The 23,502-nt window shown below is 39.3% G+C and overlaps 1 protein-coding gene across 1 annotated transcript; it reads left to right on the top strand.

The window, feature by feature from the left end:
• The first annotated feature begins 209 nt into the window (after window positions 1-209).
• On the top strand, window positions 210-15,134 carry TNMD (tenomodulin). The gene is made up of 7 exons (XM_081809416.1): window positions 210-391; window positions 557-688; window positions 9,318-9,458; window positions 9,677-9,778; window positions 12,513-12,666; window positions 14,288-14,454; window positions 14,752-15,134. Exons 1-7 carry the CDS (start codon window positions 344-346, stop codon window positions 14,959-14,961), a joined length of 954 nt encoding a protein of 317 aa, XP_081665542.1. The 5' UTR covers window positions 210-343; the 3' UTR covers window positions 14,962-15,134.
• Window positions 15,135-23,502: the final 8,368 nt, after the last annotated feature.

Genomic DNA, 23,502 nt, shown 5'->3' with positions numbered 1-23,502 from the left:
CTGATATTTTAAGTTCATAGTGAAAAATCATTTCAATGTGTCCTAGGTTTGGTCCCCTTCCAAGCCAACCCCCAGGACAATAGTTTTCATTATAACCTTCTGTCTTTGCCATTCTGGATGGAATTCTGTGCACAGAAGTTATATACATATATGGGTATATCTATGTAACAAATCACAGCACAGGAGCCCCCTGGGCTCCCTCAGGCTCTGGTATGACATATTTGAGCCATATAAATTCAGCTTCTCCTCTGGCATCTGTTAGCTGACTCACTTGCAACTCCACCTCAGCAGTGGTCTCTCAGTCCTCTCAAAGCAGGAAAAGAGTACTGTGTGCTGAGAGAGCATGGCAAAGAATCCTCCAGAGAACTGTGAGGACTGTCACATTCTAAATGTAAGTTGATTCATATTTTTTCCCTTTTGAGCAGAAGCATGGTTTCACAGATTTATCGTATCGCAATGTGAACATTAGAAAGTGAAATCAAAGGTGACTTTGAAGTATGGCTTGCTATTTTAAGAGCTATTGTGTATTGTTTTATTCTCTCTGTTCTTTGCTTAGGCAGAAGCTTTTAAATCCAAGAAGATATGTAAATCACTTAAGATTTGTGGATTGGTGTTTGGTATCCTGGCCCTAACTCTAATTGTCCTGTTTTGGGGGGGCAAGCACTTCTGGTCGGAGACACCCAAAAAAGTAAGTAAATGCACATTAATATCTAATGCTTCTGTTTTGAGTTTGATTGAATTTAATTAGTGCTTGACATGTATATTACTCTGAAATGAAAATCATTAAGTCCCTTTTGCATATATTTTCTGGTGGTATGAAAAACTGAATCAAGATTTTGCTTTCTTTTATTTGCCTAATTATTTTGGTAAGGGAAAAATATGTTTTCTGTATTTCAGTTAGTAGTAATAGGAGTAGAATTACGCACTTTTTAATAATGCTCGGCTTTAAGAAGTTAAGACTCCTCCTAGAAGCAAATTTTTACTGTAAGAAAAAAATACTTTTCATCTTTCTTTCAATTATCTGGGCAGAAGCTGATGGAAAGTAATTATACCACCACATAAGAAGAAATCACCAGAAATGGCAGCAAAGGATTTTCAGGGATTATGTTTCTGACTTAACGCATCTGCTCTGAGGACAGGCAGCTAACTCCTTTTCAGAAGAAGCAATTCTCATACCTGACTTCACATGTATTTATGACTTAAAAACAAAAAAAACTAGAGCTTTTTGGCTCCTCACCAGCCACAATTGTCACTGACCCACTGAGATAGTAATGCCACAAGGTAGAAACAAGTCATTAATCACAGGTACCTCCGAAAGCTTCTGATAGCGAGATCATTTGGTATACCTAGGTGGCCACTGTAGTTGATATTAGTGTACCTTAATGTTATGATTACTCCCAGACTCACATGCAATAAGCAAGTTTAGATGTGACCCAAAGAAAATCATAGTTCCTTGATGCTAACAATTTCCATTTAAGAGATAAGTAATAAATGTACAAGCTACAAGGTATGTAGATGGTTTTCTGTCTTTGCCACATTTTTCTCTCTGCATGTGGGTTGTTGTTACTTTTGCTATTAATTTGTTATCATGAGATGCTCATTTCTATTTCATAACAGATGTAGGAAGAGAAGGGCATATATCCAGGAGGGAGAATGAGAGACAAGAAGAAAATGGGTTAGCATGGACTACTGAGAGCCAAAGGAGTGATAGGAGCAGAGAGGAAAGAATATGGATAGATGAAAAAGGAGAGGCAAAGGAGAGAAAATAGAAAATTAACTGAACAAGTGTCCAAAAGAAAACAGAGAAATAAGGCATAGTTACCCTTGGATTCTTCACCTCTATTGCCATACCCAGTTTCATTTAGTCCCAGAGGCTATCTTATCAAGTTTAAATAGGAAGGAGAATGAAAAGCAAAGCAGCCCATCTTGTTGGTTCACCTTTTTATTTACACCTTGTTCCAGAAAGGATTTCAGGCATCACCCAATGCCTATAGTTATCCATTTCTCTCATTCTCTCTCTCTCTCCCCTCTCTCTCCCTCCTTCTCTCTCTCTCTCTCTCTCTCTCTCATCTCTTGCACTGTGCCCTGCTTCTGAACTACTTTCTGTTCACATTTCTTTCTAGAGAATCCACCTATATTCAGGCTATCAAGGTGGACAAAGAAATAGATATCAGGAAGGAAACAGCAAATGAATAAAAGTGCCAAAATGCCTTCCAATCCAATTGGGCTACCACTTAGCCAATTCCCTAGGTAATGTGCTGCCCCACAAATTGAATATTATTGGATCCTTTAGACAATTATAGGTGAGTTAGAGGACAATAACCCCTTTTGTTCTCCATGGTCATAATGTACTTAACTGAGTGTGGTAGGTAGCTAGCCCTTTTGACCACCTGTGCAAGCATGACTAAACATGGGGCCAGATGGCCTTTCTTGTTTTATTGTAGCTGTTGGTACTGCAAATGCTATTTTGAAGTTTATGTGTTTTTCTAAACTTTCAATGTTATTTGCCTCAGTGCAACTATAAATGACTAAGTAAGACCTTGCTTTTATCTTGCAAGGTGCCAAACTCACTAACAGGGCCCATGGTTCCCTCTGCTTCCGTATTATATCATCTTTGCTTCTCACGTCAGTTCCCTTTTTAATGCATTATAAGGAACAATTCTGTGATTCCTCAAACCAAAAGTAAAACCTATTCAGTGCATGCACAGAAGAGGTGGGGTACGCTACCAAATAAAGTTTATCAAGAATCAAATCACTCACGAAGTAATCCATCTTGGGATGTGCTTTTCAGCAAAGGGATTCTCAGAAATGAACAAAATTATTGCAAAGTAATCTGGTAAAAGACAATAGGTGTCTCCTAGGTAAACTTTTTCCATCATGAACAAAGGTTATTTGTTCCCCATTCCAACTGGGGAGTTGCAATTTATAGTCTTTGATATTTAAGTCCTGGCCTTCACCACAAGACCAGACTGGGTCCATCGAAAACTAAAGAACCAGCTGGAGATGTGAATGCTTCCCTCAGTCTACCACTACCTTCAATTCCCAGACAAAGAGTCCAAGAGACCATCTATGTTTCCAATGGCTAAGATTGCCAATAAGTCTGCCTTGGAGCTGACTTATGAATCCTGGGAAGAGAAAAGTAGTCAGATTAGTCTTGGGAAAAGATTTGCAAAAGAAAAGGATCCAGGCATCTTGCACAAATTAAAGACTCTCCCCTTAAGAGTATGGCCTAGCAAGAAATAACAGCAGATTAAAATCCAGGCTCTTCTGGACTTTCCTTTACAACCTATGGGACCTGTGGGGACCACGGGGCCCTTGGTGGACAGAATTGTTGATGCTGTTGTGCTTATGGATGGAGAGATTTGTTGCTCTCCTGGGGCTTCCTCCAAGCTCTTAGTGTTTGCTCCTCTAGCCTCCATCATATCTCCTTTTTATTTCGTTTTTTTGACATCTGTTTAAAGTAAACAGTATTTACTTAACGTCTTACATCTGGTGTTGACATTTCCATGCCAGTAAGTCGTTCTTTTCCTTCTATTACCTCCCACCTTGGTGTATACAAAAGATCCAGATTCCTGATCCCAAAGTGGGAGTAAGACATGTTTGATTACCTTTCCTCACCTCAGGCTTGAGCACACGTGCACGCATGCATACACACACACACACACACACACACACAAACAAACACACACACACTCCAGAAACAGAAAGGCATCAAAATGAAGTGAAACAAAAGGGATTAACTCTGGGGTAGCTGCTGCACTCCCTTATAGGCTACAGACCCCTAACCCACAACCACATATAGGAGCCACTTGAGCTGAATGAAAGCCAGACCATCAAATTCTGTATTCAGCTTTCTCAACTAAGCAGAAGGGACCTATTCAGTCCCAGAGATTTTGAGAGCACATCACAATGAGGTTCCACTTCCACGCAGTGACTGCTCAGGGATATTTGAAGCCAATTCCCTAGAGGAACATTCTTCTTTAAACCTCCCTGCATTACACATTTAACTTGAAACAATTAGAAGCCAACTCCCCAGCTAATTAATCCAACATGGAGAAAACAAGTCATAAAAATCCCAGCCTTTAAACCAACAATTTATAGATGCAGCACAGACCTTATAACCTATCCCCTCTAACCCTTTGAAGAATGAGGCAGAAAGATGATAATTTAAATAAATGAAATTCTGCCCTTCCTGCCATATCTAGGAACTGCCTGGTGACTTTAGGGCTCTTTAGAAACCGTAAGTCCTAAGGCCACACAGCAATCAACAGATTACTGGGAGCGTCTTCATAACTCCTACATACTATCAGAATGACAAGAGAAGTGGTAGGGATAGGTGGGCATCCTTCTGCCCTCTCCCCCCAACCTCAACTACAAATAATCATTAAGACAGCCTCACCCAGGTTTGCAAGCCCAATTATCATCATAGGCTAGAAATCCTTTGCTTAGAAAAAACACTTCCTTGCTAAGTCTGGATCCAGCTTTCCTGGGCCTGTTTCTCTAATGCTAGCATTGGCCAGAGACCCATTTTCTTCTTCTTCTACTCCTCTTCTTAGCACACAATTGATACAACTCTCCTTCCTGAGTTCCCTGGGCTTTCCTACACAGCAGTTTGGTGGATAAAATGTGGGTCTGGAGAAGCATTCATACCCTCAAGGAAAAAGTTGGAGTTGTAGCTGAAATCTCTTTAGCAGAGGGACTGAGCTTCTCCAGATGGTGCCACATCAGCATTTTAAAAAAGAAGACTTCTCTTCATTTCATTTTCCTCCCAAACCATTGCAGGAGCAAAGTTCATCCTCACACAAACAGCAACTCTCACTGGGCCAACTTTTGCTCTGAGCTATTAGGAGGCAGCCCCAATTATGTGTACCAGGACTCTGGCTACTGTGGGCACATTCTTATTCAGTCCCTTCATTCTCCTAAGGCAGCATTTGCTGAGCAACTTACATGGCACCAGCAAGGGAAACCTGGGTCCTCAAAGGGAGCTGTCTTTCAGCCACTGAGAGTGGCATTGGGGCTGTATAAGGAAAGCAGCCAGGTGATTAACAGGTAGTAGCAGTCCGATCATCAACCTAACAGGTGTTAGCCCAAATCTGAGCAGAACTAATTTTGTCAACTACTCAACATTGCATCTGGCAAGGCATGGGAGATAAAGATGGGAACTGAAACTCCAGAGAAACTTGGTGACTTGCCCAAGGTCACACAGCTTTTAAGTGGCAAAGTTGAGGCTAGGACTAGAACATGGTCTAAGGATTCTTTCTACTGTTCTTACGTTGCATTTAAGAATAAGGGGTGGTGGGAACAGTGGGCATGGGATAACTTCCCAGCCAACTTGAGTCTATAGATGAAAGAAATGGTTTTTTTCTTGTTGAAAAAGAGGAATGTCTGTGCTGCTTATGCCAATTTTTTTCAGGGCTGAGAACTGGTGATTGAAGATACAGAAGTCCAACTTTGCATAAGAAACAATCTGTCTGCTCTGTGTTGGTAAAGAAATACCCAGAGGCCCTTTAATTCCCACAGGCTAGGTTGGTAATAAAATGGTACAATGCATTCTCTTCCCTTCCTTCCAGCCTAACACCTGCTAGCCAGCTATTCTGAGCATGTATTTCACCTTTGGAGAGTGTACCTCATAAACAGACAGTAAAGGATGAAGGTGGAGAGAAGAGCAGCTAGATTAATCACGGGCTTCAAGAGGCAAACCTAAGCCAAATGTCCTCAAATCCCTTTTAGGAAAGGCTAAAGATACTTGCCCCCAGAACAGATACATCACACTGAGGTCTCTGGCAACATTACTTTTTATAAAAAGCTTTCTTTTCTACTCTCAGAGATTGCCACAGACTGAGGCAAGAAACAGGGAAAATTGTGAAAGGGGGATGTTAGGGCTCATTTGCTACCTGAGTGGAGGCTTTAACTGGATTGAGGAAAGAATTCCTGGGCAGGGAAGAGAAATGAGTTTGTTTTTGCTCCATGTTTTCTCAGTGTGCTCTTCTTACATCTCTCACTGCCTGAACTGAATCACATATCTATTTCATTTCACATCTGAGTCATATTCCACTCCATAGGCTTCCCTGTCCCACTCCAGTGTTCTGGTCCTTATAATTAAGAGCAGCCCTACATGTGGGTAGAATAGGAACCTATTTGAGTTGTGCTGGAAGGATGCCCTTGCCTCCAAAATATCTCTTATTCCTGGTGTCATTCTTCTTAAAATCCATCATTAGTAATTCATTCCTTAGAATTAAGTATTGCACTCATTTTTTAAGAGACAAATACCCATCCCGATCATCTTAGTGTGAAATCATTTGTCAAATTGATTTCTTCTTTGACATAAGGGACCTGGCACTCCATGAGATTCCAAGATGTCTAGACAGGAGACAAAGGGATAGAGGGAGATGGGAAGAAGGGGAAGGACTAAGAAGGTACAAAGTGAACAGGATATGAAAAGAACTAGGTTCCCTAGAAACACCAATGATTAACTTTCCCCATTTGCCAACTTGACAGACGTGTACTCCTCATCACACTCTGTCCTTGTTCTGTCCTTCTTGAAGTAAAGCTGAGTTGGGGGGCAGTGTGAGATGAGCTACTGAGAGCCCAGTCATACCTCTCTCAGGCCAGTCATCCTCTCTCTGCTTTAGTTAGTGCCTGGAAAGGACAAAACCATTTATTCCTTCCTCTCCAGAAAGACCCTCAGCCCCTGAGCCAGTGAGCTTAGTAGAGAGAAAAGTATTTCTGAGGCCAAAGTCATGAGCTCAGTCTTCATATGGGCCAGTGGAACTTGCATAGCCATTACCCAGGCAATGTGCTCCACAGGGACCTGGGCGAGACAGTATGTCTGGATTTGCTCAAACCCATCCCCAAACAGTCCAAAGTGGGCCACAGGCATCATCTTCCTAGACAAGGACAGTCTGTTCTAAAAGGACACCTTTGATAGTAGAATTCCATCTGGGTGAATATATAGCTTTCCACCCCCACCCCTTATCCAGGATTCACATATAAATGAAGTCTTTCTGATCTCACTCCAATTAGCAATCTATCACTGCTTTAAAAAAAAAAAAGCCAAGAAGCTGGTTAGTGGATACAATCAGAATTGACCCCTTCTCCTCCATCAAAACAAAAAACAAAACTAAACTAAACAAAAAACCAAAAAACCTCTTTGAAGTAATGTTGAAAGTAATCAAGATCTGCTGAGCTTGGCAGTTTCCAATAGTTTTCATCTAGCAAGGTGTCCAAATGAAGTGCATTGCCAACAGTGCAGGAAAACTCATTCCACAGAAGTACACTGAAATTCTAAATGTCACCAGTATGGTTCCATAGTCTTCTACTAATGATTGAAAATACAGCCTCTATTTTTCTTTTGCCCAGGTAGGCAGCATTCCAACATCCCCTAGTCTCTAACCTCATTTTTCCATGCAATAATCCATCAGTAGTGTTACTGATGAAACAAACACCTCACCCCACCCCCAATGACTAGTAGTGTCGACATTTGTCTCAACAATGGATAGTATTTCTGAAGAAATTCCCTCCTTTTGGGAGATCTGACAAGACCAGATCTGAAGTAGATGCCTCTGTCCTCTACTTAGGTCAGGCTGACTGAGAGTTCAATTTGTTGCCATAGGTAGAAGTTTCTCAAGCTGGCTGCAGAGCTGGAATTGAGGACATATTTATAACTAGAAGCAAATAACAAGCCTAAAGGAATTTGTTTGCTACCTGTCACAAACCAGGCCAGACTTCCTGCGTTAACCGCAGTGGCTGGAAGGTTGTAAATACCATTTTCCTTCCCCTTTTAAAGTATAGTTTCTTAAAAGACATTGCCAATGTTCAAAATGTCTCTTTATGAAGATGAGAATTTGTCATTGGTAGGAAAAACTTATGTTGAATACTTAATACTTAATTGAGTACACTCAATACTTAAGCAATGGCCCTGTCCAAGGCACTGTAGAGACAAGGAGGTAAATGACATTGTCTCTTCCTATTCAGCAGTTACATAGACTTTTCACACTTGATATAACATTGTTTCTACAAACCTTTCCAACTCATTTCTCTACTTCAGTTGTGGAAAATTTGACCAGGTTAAACTAACATTTAGTCACAGACACTGGCAGACATTAAAAAGCAACCCAACCCAGTACAAGCTCTAAAATGCTATCACTGGGAACCATATCATTAGAAAGCAACGTTGGCTCTATAGATGACTTGTTTTAGGGGGATTTTAGTTTACCCAGTTTTTTTCCTAAGGAAAAATGAGTATGATAGCAGATGGCCTCCTAAAAATAGGGATAAGACAGATTTCCACATGCCCATCAGGTCTGGCTTGGTTTATGATAGGTAGTGAATTACTTTAGGTTTGTTGTTTGTTTCTAGCTACAAATGTGTCATCAGTTATAGCTAATGGGCTTACTCCTATACTGGGACACTTGATGGGACTGGTCCTCTTGGTCCTAAGAAAAAAATTGTCACTTTTAGAGGGCCGGAGAGAGTCTGGGGTTTTGCTGCAACCACTCAAGAATGACCTGATAAGAAGCCTTTCCAAGGCACTGTTCTTGGAAGATACCATATTACTTAGTGCGGGGCACTTGACACAGTTGCTGAATTCTATATACAGGAGAACTTGAAGCCAACTGAATTAGGTTTGGAAAACAGAACGCAGGAATAAACTGAGTGGGTTTGATTAGCCCATAAAAGAGAAGGTCAGGGGAAGGCAATAAATGTTTCCTGGAGTTGAAAGGGAAAAGGATGCAGTTGAGGTCAGGGTAAGACTATTACCTAATATTGGCCAAGGAGAATGGTCTTCAGATTCTAAAAAAGACAGACCCAAGACTATTGAGGTAATATTAAAGCCCTGGATAGATAAGGAAATAAAGAGCAATACCTAAGCATTCTAAATGTGTTCAAATCTCTTTCTCAGCCCCAGTGAATTTCAGGGAGAGAGAGGGGGTGAGCACTTGGAAAGGAAGTGGTAACTTAAAGAAGCAGCATCAGTTTAACATAAGGGGAAAATACTTTACAGGCTGGTTTGCAAAAATATCATTTGCTATTTAGTCCAGGCTGCCAAGAAAACTGTTGGAATTTTAGTGATTAGTTCAGCAACTTAGGTTGAATACAAAATACCGGCTCTGAAGGGATCCCCATATCAGCTCCAGTGCCAAAAAGCACCTCACTTTAATCTTGAGTCTCAGAGAAATCCCAATGGTAAGCTGCTGAGATGGCACCTCACCACAAAGGCTCCAGAAAGAGAAGGTGCCCCAAATATTATGCAATTAAAGTGTCTTATGAAGGGACACACCGAGTATCTTAGAGCTTGTTTTCCTCTGTTATTCCAGACATATGACATGGAGCACACTTTCTACAGCAATGGAGAGAAGAAGAAGATTTACATGGAAATTGATCCTGTGACCAGAACTGAAATATTCAGAAGTGGAAATGGCACTGATGAAACATTAGAAGTACATGACTTTAAAAATGTAAGTTGGATACTCCCCCTCTCAAGGGTTCCCACTTAAAATATTAGAACATTTTAGTCAAGTTAAAAATAGCCTTAAGGCTCCACTTAATTTATAAGACAAAGCTTTCCTTTGAATTCAGATTTTGCCATCCTGGGGCCTTAACGGATCAGGGAACTCATTAACTTTGGCTATTTCAGGAAGTTTTGTTTTGTTTTGTTTTGTTTGTCTGTTTATAGGGTTACACTGGCATCTACTTTGTAGGTCTTCAAAAATGCTTCATCAAAACTCAGATTAAAGTGATTCCTGAATTTTCTGAACCAGAGGAGGAAATAGATGAGGTACGTAAGAATATTAATAGTGGTAGGAAAAGCCATCATTTATTGGGTGTTAACTATGTGCCAGATATTGTACTAAATGCTTCACTCTCATTTGATTCTCACAATGACCCTATAGGTAGGTGCTATCATTATCCCCATTTTCCCATGTGGAACCTTGGTTCAGAACCAAAAAGTGACTTGCCCAAGGTCACACGGTGACGAGCAGATTGGGATCTTGAACTCAGGCTTTCAAAAAACTAAAGTTCATGCTGTTAGGTGCACAACTGTACTTTTATACGTGGGTAGACTTTAACATTATGTACATTTGCTTCCAAACCAAAGTTCTAGTTAAGAGGGGTAAGTTGGAGGAACAAAAACAATCCTGCTTAAAGATAAAGTCTTAAAAAACAAAAGTCCCAAGACCACCTGAGATCCTTGCCACTTTATCACACTGTGGCATTCACTCATTTTAAAAATTTTAGTTCATTCACTTTACCATTGTATGCTGGGCTGCTAATGGAATAATCTGCATTTAACCTCACCTGGAAAGGCAAAAGCAAAGAAGGTGAGAACTACAGTGTAATACAAATTCTCTGAAAACATAATGCCAGGCCAGGGTAAGGTAACCTAAGATACTGGTGCAATCACTAAATGGCCCCCGAAAGCCTAGTGGGAGATGGAGGATTATGGCCTAAAACACAGCCACCACTAAAGCCCTTCAAGTTCTTAATGTTTCCCTGATACTCTGTCTGTAACTAAAGTGTGTTGCTATCAGTGAAGCAATAAGGCGAACCTTAGCTAAGGCCATCTTGTGGCAACACATTCCCCCTGTAGCCAGAAGAAACAAATGTTTGTTTGGTTTGTTTGGCTTTGTTTTAGTGTTTAACTGGCAAATCTAAAATGAAATTATGGCAATGGCACAGTGGTCTCTCTATATACTGTAAAGACCTCTTTCTTCTCTCTCTCCCCCATTCTTTTTCACTATCTTCCTACATAGCTCTTTCCATTTTAATTCTCGCCTACCCATTTATCTTTTGCTTTTGGTTTTCTTATTGTGGGGGCGAGGGAGGGTGAGGTGGGATAGGGAGCACTTTATCCTTTCCTTTACCCAAGTCTCAGAGCTATCATTGGTTCTCCCAGACATGCCACTGGTCTCCTTATGGCCAGAAAAATTACAGGCCTTAGTTACTAGAATTTCCAAGAAAAAGAAGAAGCTTTCCCAAAGATGATGCTCTGCTCTCAAGGCCTATGGTAGTGAAAAATTTTGGAGATTTTTTTAAAAATAAGCATAAATTCAATGCATCTGAGGAACAGAACTTCCAGGATATTAGAAATTGCTGCAGGAGGCAAGGGTAAGATGAAAGGAAAATCAATAGGATAAAAAGGTACTATATGCTGCTTTTTACAGAAAATAATGTAAACATTTGAGTAGGGCCAGCCAGCAATTAAAGCCCTAAACTAAAACAACAAGATTAATTTTTCTGAAAAGATAAAGGCAAAGGCTCATAATGTCTCATTTTGGCCCCAATTTATTCCTCAATTTTGCCATATCTTTTAAATAACATAAGTATTTATCTCGTGATAGTGAGATTACTTTACCTTCAGAAAATCCATATATGTGTGTATATATATATATTCATTCAGGCTACAGACTTTTTTATGAAATAAGTTTGTGGTTCTGGATGACAAAACCCCTCTTATTCTATAGTTTTCACCACTGTATCTATGGTTTGTGCATGCTAAACATGCAGAGTAGTTATATAAATAGCCTTGATTTTGCTAACAAAGCTAGTCAGCATACCAACCTCCTTTTTTCTACAGTCCCTTTCAATGCATCCCAAGGTCTTTACAGACTCAAGGGCAAGGGAGCTAAGACTTTTGAGTTTTAAATGACTAGGGGAAAAATTATACAAAGCCATATTTCAGAGAACAAATAAAAACACTGAAATCATAAAGCTAGAAAGCAACCAAAGAGACAAGTAAAAGCCTTATTAAGAGTAGGGGAAATGTCAAGGCCTAAAAAACAAGTGAGTAAGAAGTAGGTATACAAGGTAACTACTTCCGGTACAAGAAACCAAAGAGAAGGCAGTGTTCTTGATAATATAAGAAAAAAAACTCTGTAAGACAAACTGTATATATCTAGAGTGAAAGAAGTAAAATAGTGGTAAGGCCAGTGAAGTCACAAGCTGGAGACTTGACTTTAAGACAAAAAAGACATCTTTTGTACTACAACTAGCCACCATTAACAGACAAATCTTGTAAAACCCAAATATTAGGTTCGGTTGTTATGTAATTGATCTCACCAGCTTGGACTATAAGAGTTTTTTCAGCTTGAGATCAAATCCTGTTTGTAATCTTAGTTGCAAGCCTAAAACATGCTGGCACTCACAACATCCATTTAAAAGGGCAAAAACAAATGTAAATCACTCAGGATTCCAGAAGCCCAATTAAAACATACATGGCCCAGTGGGAGGCCCAGAAAATGATGGATAGCCTTCCTAGCTGTGAGTGAAATGGTAGCAGAGAAAACTCCTGTTGCGGTAAGCAGCCTTACTGTTAGACCCCCAGAGAGGGATCAGTTGTTAACTCTCCCAAGGGCACCTACTGTATGCACATGACAGAGCTAGTTCACTGGCAGCCCTGGGATTGGAATTGTTATTCAGACTCAAAATAGAGTGTTTTCCAGTATCCCATAATGTCTCACTCATTTTATTAATTTCTCCTCCTATCCCTACCTCGAACTTACTTCTCTCAGAATGAAGAAATTACCACAACTTTTTTTGAACAGTCCGTGATTTGGGTCCCAGCAGAAAAGCCTATTGAAAACCGAGACTTTCTGAAAAATTCCAAAATTCTGGAAATTTGTGATAATGTGACCATGTATTGGATCAATCCCACTCTAATAGCAGGTATGCCTTCTTCTCCTCCTCCTTTTTCTCCTCCTCTTTCTAAAGTCAATAACAGGTTAATGTTCCCATCATTTAGAGACTACATTTCTAAGAAAACAAATGATCAGCTTATATCTTCTTAGATGAAACTGTATATGCTGACTGCCAAGGAAAGAAGGAATTTTTTACAGCCAAGTTATATATCAGATAAATTAATGCTGACAAGCTTTTAAATATCCCAGCAAAGGTAATGTCACCCTAATGTGACTAGTGATAGCAAAAATCTAATCTTTCTTTGCACATCTATATTCAGTGCAGTCAGGATACCAAACTATTCCTCAAACCATTATGTACCCAACCCAAGAACAGAGGAAAAAAGAGCCAAACAATGTCCTGTTGTCTCAAGAATGATTCTGTGTGTCAAATGGCGGCATTCCCCCCGAGAAGATAGGACAGTCACTATAATACAAATTTCTTTGTGGCTGTTTTAGGAATCACTATAAAAGTGATTGAATGCTACAGCTCTAGAGTAGAAGAGTCCAGCTCTCAACTTCCAGTCAGCTCATAAAGAAGGCAAAGGTCTTTGGACATCTTATTTTGCCCAGCTAACAGAGAGTCCAGCCTCCCTCATTCTAGACAGCCTAGATTACCATATTACTCAAGAGAGGCCACTCTAACCAGTGCAGGCATCTACTGGTACTCTTTGGCAGCTTAAAAAAAAAGGTGACTAAATACAATGTGATATTCTGGACTGGATGCTAGAAACTCTGCTTCAGCATTCTTTTTCTAAAAGACATTAGTGGAAATAATGATGAAATCTGAATAAAGTCTATAGTTTACTTAATAGTATTGTACCAATGTTAATTTCTTAGTTTTCATAATTGTACCATGGTTATGTGAGATGCTAATATTAGGGGAAACTACATAAAGGGTATATAGGAATTCTGTACTACCTTTGCAACTCTTCTGTAAATGTAAGATTATTTCTAAATAGAAAGTTGTTTTTTTTTTTAATTTAAGACAGGAAAGAGAGGGGGAAAGGGAGGAAGACAGAGGGCACCGAATCAAATCCAGCAACTAAAAAATATTTACTGAGCACCTATCATAGGTAAAATCATTATGGGAGACTCCTAGGTTCCCTGTCTTCATTTTTTTAAAGATTTTATTTATTTATTTATTTATTTATGAGAGAGAGAGCATGTGAGCAGGGGGAGGGGCAGAGGGAGAGAGAGAGAATCCCAAGCAGACTCCACACCCAGCATGGAGTCCCACACAGGGCTCGATCCCAAGATTCTGAGATTATGATCCCAGCCAAAACTAAGAGTCCAACGCCCAGCTGACTGAGTCACCCAGGTGCCATCCTCATCTTTAAAATTAGGATGCTGGTAAGGCAAAGCAGTAAGTGTTTGATGCCAAATGAGCAAAGAATAGGTCTGTGTACATTAGAATAGTCAGATTTGTTTTGGGAAATCTCTTCAAAATTGCAGCTGTAGGAGTTTGGAAAAGTGGTTCATGTTTGCCTAAATGATGGCAGTGAGAAGACACAATGAAAAACTGTATTCCCAACACCATAACCCCAAGCACTTCTTTCAGGAACCATTTGCAAAGCAGGTGAATCACAACTTTGTGTTTATTACCTTAGTTTCAGAGTTACAAGACTTTGAGGAGGATGGTGAAGATCTTCACTTTCCTACCAATGAAAAAAAAGGCATTGAACAAAACGAGCAGTGGGTGGTCCCTCAAGTGAAGGTGGAAAAGACCCGCCATACCAGACAAGCAAGTGAGGAAGAACTTCCAATAAATGACTATGTGAGTTACGTTCATATTACTCTTGTTAGAGGGATAGCAAAGAGCCCTCAAAAAACTCACTACCCCTTAGATCAAAGTCACTAAATGGAGAATGGTCATTGTTTTAACAAAAAAATATTTAAGAAACATGGAATCCCTAAGAGGTTCATTCATAATCAATCTTGATCAATCTTGATCAGACTAAGGAATTTAACTTCTCATCAGTCCCCAACTCATGTAGTCTTGTAGTCCTTCCCTGCTTGGTGGGCCTCTTCTTGGTGAAGCTTCCCCTCCAACCCCGGTTTATTCTTCTTTCAGACTGAAAATGGAATAGAATTTGACCCCATGCTGGATGAGAGAGGTTATTGTTGTATTTACTGCCGTCGAGGCAACCGCTACTGCCGCCGCGTCTGTGAACCTTTACTAGGTTACTACCCGTATCCATACTGCTACCAAGGAGGGCGGGTTATCTGTCGTGTCATCATGCCTTGCAACTGGTGGGTGGCCCGCATGCTGGGGAGGGTCTAATGGCAAGTTTGAGCTCAAGTGCTTAAACTTCTGGCAGCCAACATATAATAAATGCATGCTATTCATATGAATTTCTGCCTATGAGGCATTTGGCTCCTAGTAGCCAGCACTCCAGAATTACTTGTAGGTAATTCCTCTCTTCATGTTCTAATAAACTTCTACATCATCATCAATGGCCTGATTGCTGCTGAACACACTGGGTAAGTGTTTGCTAAGAATGTTTCCTGCAACTGAAATGGAGCAGATCTGTCTAACATGGATGACAATGATGGAAACCGGCATTGTATCAGGTTTGAGGAGTGGAAAAGGGCAAAGCATAAGGATTCTCAAATACCATAGTTTACTACGCTGTATTGAGAAAGTGGAAATGAGGGGCTGATGATAAACTGTCCCCATAAATGATGCATAAAAACTTGTCCTTTTGTGCGTAGCCCCAGTGTTTAATTATCTGAGAGACATATTGTGGTCTTGCTCAAGCATCTGTTAAGCTGCTGGACAGGCAGTGAGTCACAGCAGGCCAGCACTAAAATATTCCAAGTGCTCAGACTCAGCAAAGGAGAAAGCTAACCTAGCAAAAAGGGTCCCAGGCTCTCCTCCTGTAAACAAGAACTCAACTTTAGACAAATTCAACACTTTATAACCTTCAGGTCTGTCTTTTCTTCAGATCAGTATCTGGTTACATAACTTTCCAAGGCAATTGTCTGGAAAGGGGGATCCATAAATATCATTCACAAAAACAGGCATCATAGGAAATCACCGAGCTGAGGAATCAAATGGGATTTTTTTTTTTTCCCCTCCAAAACCACAAGGAACTAGCGGTATGCCACTTTCTTAAAGGAAGGGTAAGGCCTGGTTTCCGATACCCCAATACTTTGCTTGGGAAAAGAGAAAAGGGGCAAAGGAGAGAGAAAAAGCAGTGGTCAGAGGGTAATGTTAACCTTGATGTCCCAGCCAGTTCTAGTTTCAAAATCTTTGTCTACCAATCTGTCACACCTTCTAGTGTCATTTGACTCTAACCCCTTCTTGCTCAACTTCAAGGTTAATGTGTCATGAGCATATCTGTCTGGCACTTTCCATCAGAAAAGCATTTTCAAAGAGTAAAATCTTTACCAAGATGCCTGCGGACCAGGAGTCATTTCCCCCTTTTTAATAGTTGAGGAAGCAAATAGAAACAGATTTGCCCAAGGCTGAGTTAAAATTAGCCAGTCATTAATTGATAATTAGCATACATGCCATACTTGGATTACCAGTTTTCACAGAATGAGCAATTTCACATATCTAAAAATGCAGCATCACTGAAAATATTTCCTTTTTTATTAATGATTTAGAAGACAACTGAGAATTTTGGAATACTTCAATTATCATAATAAACATTAATTTATAGCTGAAATATAAAAATGCAAAAAAATATGAGATTAATTTGAGGTTGTATGGACTTGATGATGTTCTCTATTATTGTAAAAAATTATTCATTTTTAACAATGGTTTTTAAGATCAGCCAATAGTTTTAAATTCCAAAGACATGCAATTTTATGTGGTCTACATTGTACTATATATACTATGCTCTGTGGGGTACAAATGAAGTAGAAGGTATACTCCTTATTTCCAAAGAAAAATAAGACACCCAAAATTTATAAGCCTAAGTACAGAAATTTAGACATAACTACAATTGTATAAGGCATGCTATATACATGTGCATAAACACACAGACAGATGCACACACACACGCATGGTATAGAAAGCTCCATGTCATATTTTAGGGCTAAGAGTTCCTTTTCACATTATTTAATTAAGGAAGCATTTCTTCGTCAAATGAGAGACCTCAACCTGCACATAGTTTCACACTGAGAAAGTGTGATTCCCCTTAATGAGGCAGACCATGAGTTCAAAAGAAAATACAAGGGACATCCTTAAAGAACCATTCAAATCATCTCATGTTTAGAAAGAAACAAGCCAGGGGCATGTGGGTGGCTCAGTTAGTTGAGTGACTGCCTTTGGCTCAGGTCATGATCCTGGAGTCCCAGGATCCAGTCCCACATTGGGCTCCCTGCTCAGCAGGGAGTCTGCTTCTCCCTCTGACCCTCCCCCCCCCCATGCTCTCTCTCGCGCTCTCATTCTCTCTCTTTCAAATAAATAAATAAAATCTTTAAAAAAAGAAAGAGAAAGAAAGAAAGAAGCCAAAATGACAAACAAACAAAACCAACCACATTAGTCTGTCATCTCATATAGGCCCAAGCCAGGCTGAAAGAGAGAAAGGGTGGTATCTATCTTCTGCTGTAGATTTTTGCCCCTCACCTGAGTTCTGGGCAGACTCCTTACATCATGCCTTGTACTGCCCTCAGATCAGCCCCACTGAAGCTAGCCCTGCCTCTTTTCCTTTTACCACCCCTTCCTAAGCCCAGCCTCCCCAGCATAAGAAGTGACACCAAAGTTACTCTGACCTCCCAAGCCAGAGACCTTGCAGTAATTCTAATTTTCCCTGTCCTCCACTCCAGTCTCTCACCAAATACTGCGTTTGTCCTCCTAAACCACCCCTCACTTATGCTTATGATCTAAGCCCCAGCTGTCACAATCTCCTCCCTACTGAAGTCCCCAGGCTGTAGGCTGAAACTAGAACAAATGCTTTTAGACACAGTTGACTTTTCACTTAAAGATTTTATGAACTCCATTTCCTCTCCTGAAAGTCTGTAATTACTACTTACTACATTAAGGATTAGGCTTACCTTGTGTTCAGATAGTCCTTCCTCAAAGCACCCTTAGCACCACCTCATATCATTTTTCTTCTCCCACTACGCTACCCACTCCTTTGCTTGTCTCAGTCGCATTAACTTCATGCTCTATTTGTGCAGTCATCCCATCTCATTTACAGTTTTCTCTCACTAACTTGAGAAAATTGTACAAACCCACTTTTTTCTTACCTAAACATGAAACCTAAATCCTCTCTGCTTCATTCTGTGCCTGTGTAAGTTAATATATTATTCAATGAACACATCATTTACATAAGAGTTTAACTTGCAAATTTTAGAAGAGGGCCCATACCCTCTCCCATTTTGCTCTGTCCAGAACCTAGCACAGTATCAAAAGCATATAGGTGGTCTTCCAATTTTTTTAAATTTATTTTTATTTAAATTCAATTAATTAACATATAATGTGTTATTTGTTTCAGGGGTACAGGTCTGTGATTCATCAGTCTTATATAATACACAGTGCTCATTACAACACATACCCTCCCCAATGTCCATCACCCAGTTACCCCATCCCCCCATCCCTCCAGCAACCCTGTTTGTTTTCTAAGATTAAGAGTCTCTTATGATTTGTCTCACTCTCTGGTTTCATCTTGTTTCATTTTTGGGGGGCTCTTCCAATTTTTTTTATTGAAAGCAATGAGAAAGAAGAGAGGAAAGAAGGTCAAAGAAAAACGGGAGATTGTAAAAGAGCACAGCTATAAGGCTCTTCAGAATATTACTACCAAAAGTTGGCTTTGAGTTCTAGTGAAATTTAGGATGAAAGTTCCTATCTTACTTAAATCCATTTTTGTATTCCTTATCTTTTGACACAGTCCATTTCTACAAGTATGAAGAATTCTTCTAATCCCAGAATGATCAAAAGCATCAATGATTGCCCACAGCTCGATTATCTATTTCCATTATAATGCAGGCTTTTTGCATTTTCTTCTCAATTTTCAACGATTCCATGTATAAAAAAGAAAAAAAAGGCAAAAAGCACATCTGCCGTGAAATCACAAGAAATATCATATTACCTTTCAGATTCTTTGGGGATCTAAATTCCAATCAAGAAAAGTCAGGTGAGGCAAAGCCATCCATTGCTCCCACTCAGCATAAGGGCACTATGCATTAGTGTGCTCAGCGCCTTCCTGCACACCTAAAATGGCTCTTTGGCAGGACTAGGGGCAAAGGAAATCTATTTTGAGTCTTTATATATAAGGCTCACTGTCTGGCTGAGTCCAAAACTGTCACTTTGGCTCCTAAAGTCTAACGCTGAAAGCTTACTGAGATAAATATGGACCCTCTCATTCAGGCTGTCAGGAAATGCGTGGATCTATTTTATTTATACCCTTAAAAAATGATTTCATTTTGGCTTTCCTTTTTTGAAGAAGTTTCATTCTGGGGCTTAATTTTGCTGACAACATGCTGTTCCCTAACAAGAAAGAAAAGTGGCTCCATATTAAAAACCAGGTATTACTGTACACACAAAAAAATATGGTCTGTGGCTTGTTCCAAAGTCCTGCTCCTAAGTCTCCTCTGGTATCTTTAATTAATTCCCATGAAAGCTACTTACCCAAGGACTGCATTGATCATTTACTTAGATTAATAGGCAACTCTGGCATTGTGTAACTTAATGAGTGAAGAGTCACTTGTATGCTTACTGTTTTGATATATGAGTTCCATTTGCCTATCTTTTCTTCCATTCACTTATTTCACACTCAGACCTATTGTCCTTGCTAAAAGGGCTCAGAAAGAGGCGGATTGAACCAAAGGAAATAGACTAAGCCACAATAAATCCTTCAACCAAAACAAACAAACAAAAACGAGCAATTCCACAGTGCTGAGATGATCTTAGCCTAACAAGTGATATGAATATACTGTCTATATTTATCCTTCCTTGCTGATGCTATCATTTGCCATTCTGAATTTTCCACTGACAGCAGTATTTCTGCTGGTCTTACTTACAGAGATGTTGGCTACTAAAACACAATTCAGGCTCATACCCACATCAGTCATCAGTGAGCCAAGAACAAGAAACTTGCCAAAGGTAGGAGATTTAGGGTACAGGCCCTAGCTATGGTTAAGTTGCTGAAGTAGAGAGTAAGAAAGCAACAATGTGACTAGCTACAAATAGAACACCGGGATTTGAGCTTATTTATTTTGCAAAGGGGTCCATATGGCATGCCAGCTCACAAATTTACTGTGTCCACTAAAATCCATTCCTCGTGGTGGGGGTTGCCGCTCACAGCCATGTCGCTCTAGCCATGTGTATCTATCTGGTGCACCACTGTGATGTAAGTTTCCCGTGTTCCCAATAATAGCTTTTGATGTTTTGGTTATGCTAAATCATATCACGTTTAAATCAGAATGGTTTGTGGTTGACCTTTTACATTTCCTGTTCCTCCAAACTACTTCTTTCTTTGAGAGTATCTTTCTACCAATACATGTCAATCTAGGGTAATTGTTTCACTAACATGATCTACAAGATATGAAGAACCCAGCATTCTACTCTGCTAGACACGGTGGCATGGCAGGGAGAAAATAAGTTATTTTCTTTATTGTCTAGTCATTTACAATACATTTGGCATGATAAGATCTATACCTTCTAAACAGTTAAGAAAGTATGAGACAGAGCTTTTCAGAACAATTTAAGAAGGAGAGCAAGAATTCTACATATGATCTCAGAGAACTTCTCTCTTTCAAAAGCCAACAGTGAATCAGAATCAGCCTACCAATTTTGCTGAGAGATACCACAAATCCCTGATTTCCCAAAGATATTTGTTTTCTGTCTCCTTAAGATCAAGTTTAGTGGCATATAACAGAAAATCCCAAAATGACATGATTTAAACAAAGTAGAAGTTGGCAGTCCAGGCAGTCCAGTCAATTGACCCTTGCACCTATCTTTCTGCTCCACCATCCTCAGTATGCAGTTTCCATTCTCAAGGTCATTTCATGATCTGAGCTAACTCCAGTTCTAGCCATCATGTTCATATTCGACTGGCGTCACAAAGAAGCTGAGCAGGACAAAAGGCCACCCTCTATCTTTTAGGGAGACTTTAACTTACATGTTATAAGCCAGAACTTAGCCACATGGCCAAATGCAGCTTCAAAGGAGATTGGTAATCGTCTTTGATCTGGGCGCATTACCACACCAAATGAAATCATGATTCTGTTACTGAGAAAGAAAGAGAAGTTATGCTGGGGGAGGCAACTGCCAATGCTGACCACACCTAGTTATTTGTTATAGGATCTAGAATCTCTATTATTAAAGTCATCCCTTTTGTATTCAGTTGCTGTCTTTCAAAATCTCTGAATGTAAATATACTACTTGAAAAGTGGTAAAACTTTAACAAATTAAGACCCATTTTTATATGATCACAAACCAGTTTATATGACGAACTTTTTTCTCTGAAGAAGGTGACCATAAGTAAAGAAAATAAAAAACACTAATGGGGAAACAAATAAAAGATATGTTAAGGGAAAGTATCCACAGGACTCTGTGAAGTCAAGGCACTACAGGTTGAAAGGCTGAGGGTAGGAAGAGCCAAAACCAATTTTGCTTACTTCACAATTTTGCTGAGGATAACCCCACATGTCTAGGTTGATACAATGGTATGAAATTGCTGTAGTCTGTAGATCATGCCCAAAGATAGTGTGTCACAAAGCAAATAATTTCATTAACTACTATCTTTTGTAAGGCTTTTATTCGCTTTTCATTTTTATCAGCAAAGAGGGGAGGTGGTTCTAAAAGATTTAGAACTGGTTGGAAAAAGGACAGAAGAAAAACTTTCAAATAACTATAGCTCTTCTACTGGAATCAAAGTAGAGCACCATTTTGAAGAAAAGTATGGGGACAGTTTTTTCTTTTCAAAAACCATTATGAGATTTTGGAGTAAGACCTTTACAAAATGAATATTATTCATCAAAGAGGTTTTGTTTTGACAGACTTAAATTGACTAGTGAAAATTCATCTTCTACATTAGGGGGAATCAGAATGTGTCTAGTAGAGCAAATTTCATGACACATCATACACAGAGCAGATGTGAGAATCTGAGGCCAGAAAAAACAAGTTTTATTTTAGTGTCACCCAGGGAAATTTCCCTTTTCTTTCAAGTAGCCAATAATCCACACTTATTTTTCTAAATCTTCATTTTTTGCACTATTAATGGATCCCATCCATCATCCCTATGAATATGGCTTTGGAGATATAAAAGGCTGTAACCAATTTATAGGCCAATCCCAGGAGTATAAACCTTTATATTCAGAGAAACTTGGATGACTATTTAGGCCACCAGAGAAAAAATTTAAAAAAATTTATTAGTTTGAAACTTATTTACAGTCTTCGGGCCAACCAACACAAATTGATTCCCTACAGCACATTCATTGTGGGTAGTCAATGAATATTAACCAACATTCCCCAGTGTTCTGACTCAGTATTATATTTAGGCATCTTAAGAATGAAGCCCACTTCAAATACTGAGAGATTTCTTCACAGAAATTCCACTTGTCTTGATATTGGGTCCAATTTTTTTTTTAAACTTGTTTTTCTAGTGTCTACATTTTATTAATGAACTAATCCTTCCCTCTGAGTTTATAAAAAGTTTTACAGAAAATACTGAGAAATGTTTTCATCTGAGAGTATTGCTACCATAGTCTCAGATATTTTGACTTTGGGGGATTCAGAGAGGGGGAAGGAAAGTTGATCTGTTTTAGCTTTTCCTCAAAGCCCTCAAATGCCCTTCCAGTTTCTGTTTAGATAATAATTAAATGGTCTATAGGAACTGAGAAAAAAAAACACCTTGAAACATAGAAAATTGAAATTTATCTTTCATCAAGCATTCAGGTATTTCCCTCCAGGTATCTAATTTCACATGCCAAAGCATATTGTTTTAAAAACTAGAATGATTCAACATCTCATAACTTTTCTTACGTATTTCTCTACATTTCACACCTTATTCCAAAGTGCTCAATGGGAATACATGTTACTCACAAAAGAAGGGCTATTTTTCATTTTATAGAGTAGGAAGTCTAGGAAACCATAAATTTATAGAATTAAAAGTTTCATTCTGTGTCGTCTTTGAAAAATGAGCAATCCTGCTCCGAAGGTCACATTCCTACCCCATACAGAAGTAACCCTTGTCTTCTATTATCCAACCCCCAGGAAAAGATTTCTATACTAAAATAGAGAAAAAGACCTCAGACTTCTTTGTTATACAAAGCCTAAAATCAATAGACTTACTGTGCTCCCTACTGGCAAAATTGAGAGCTACAACCACATCAAAAATTTATTCGACAAAAGCCTTACAGACCTAGGAATTTTAAATTTGTTTATGATGCCCAGAAACAGGATATCTTGCCATTTGAGTTCAAAAATTACCAAAAAAAGACTATTCATTAGCCTGAGAGCAGAAGTAAAGTGAAATCAGAGCACCTCCTGGTTAAGTTGAATATGAATTCATATACTAGTGGCATTACATTATTGTCAGTGTTACTAGCTATTCACTAGGCTCTGATCAAACCATATCTAAACATAGCCTGATCCAGTGGTTCTCAAACTTTAGTCTGCATCAGAAGCTCCCAGGGTGCCTATTTAAAATGTACAGTCTTAGATCTAAGGCCCAGAAATTCTGATTCTGCAGGTTTGTGATGAAACTCTGGGATCTGCATTTTATCAGTTCTTCCCATCCCTGGTGATTCTGATGCAAATAGCTCAAAGAATACATTTTTAATAACATTGACATATTTTTTGCAAAACACCTTAATAGTGTGGTCAGAATAATTAGTGACTTACATGTCAACAACACCACCATCAGAA

This window comes from Leptonychotes weddellii, chromosome X, assembly GCF_054177405.1.
Source record: "Leptonychotes weddellii isolate Sample4059 chromosome X, ASM5417740v2, whole genome shotgun sequence".
Taxonomy (NCBI): domain Eukaryota; kingdom Metazoa; phylum Chordata; class Mammalia; order Carnivora; family Phocidae; genus Leptonychotes; species Leptonychotes weddellii.
This window is presented reverse-complemented; position numbering and strand designations above follow the sequence as displayed.

What these genes read in the sequence shown, in the direction of transcription:
- TNMD (XM_081809416.1), top strand. Translation starts at nt 344, where the DNA reads ATGGCAAAGAATCCTCCAGAGAACTGTGAGGACTGTCACATTCTAAAT. An exon ending in AGGACTGTCACATTCTAAAT is followed by an intron (nt 392 to 556) that starts GTAAGTTGATTC and finishes TTCTTTGCTTAG; the next exon opens with GCAGAAGCTTTTAAATCCAA. An exon ending in CAGAGGAGGAAATAGATGAG is followed by an intron (nt 9,779 to 12,512) that starts GTACGTAAGAAT and finishes TACTTCTCTCAG; the next exon opens with AATGAAGAAATTACCACAAC.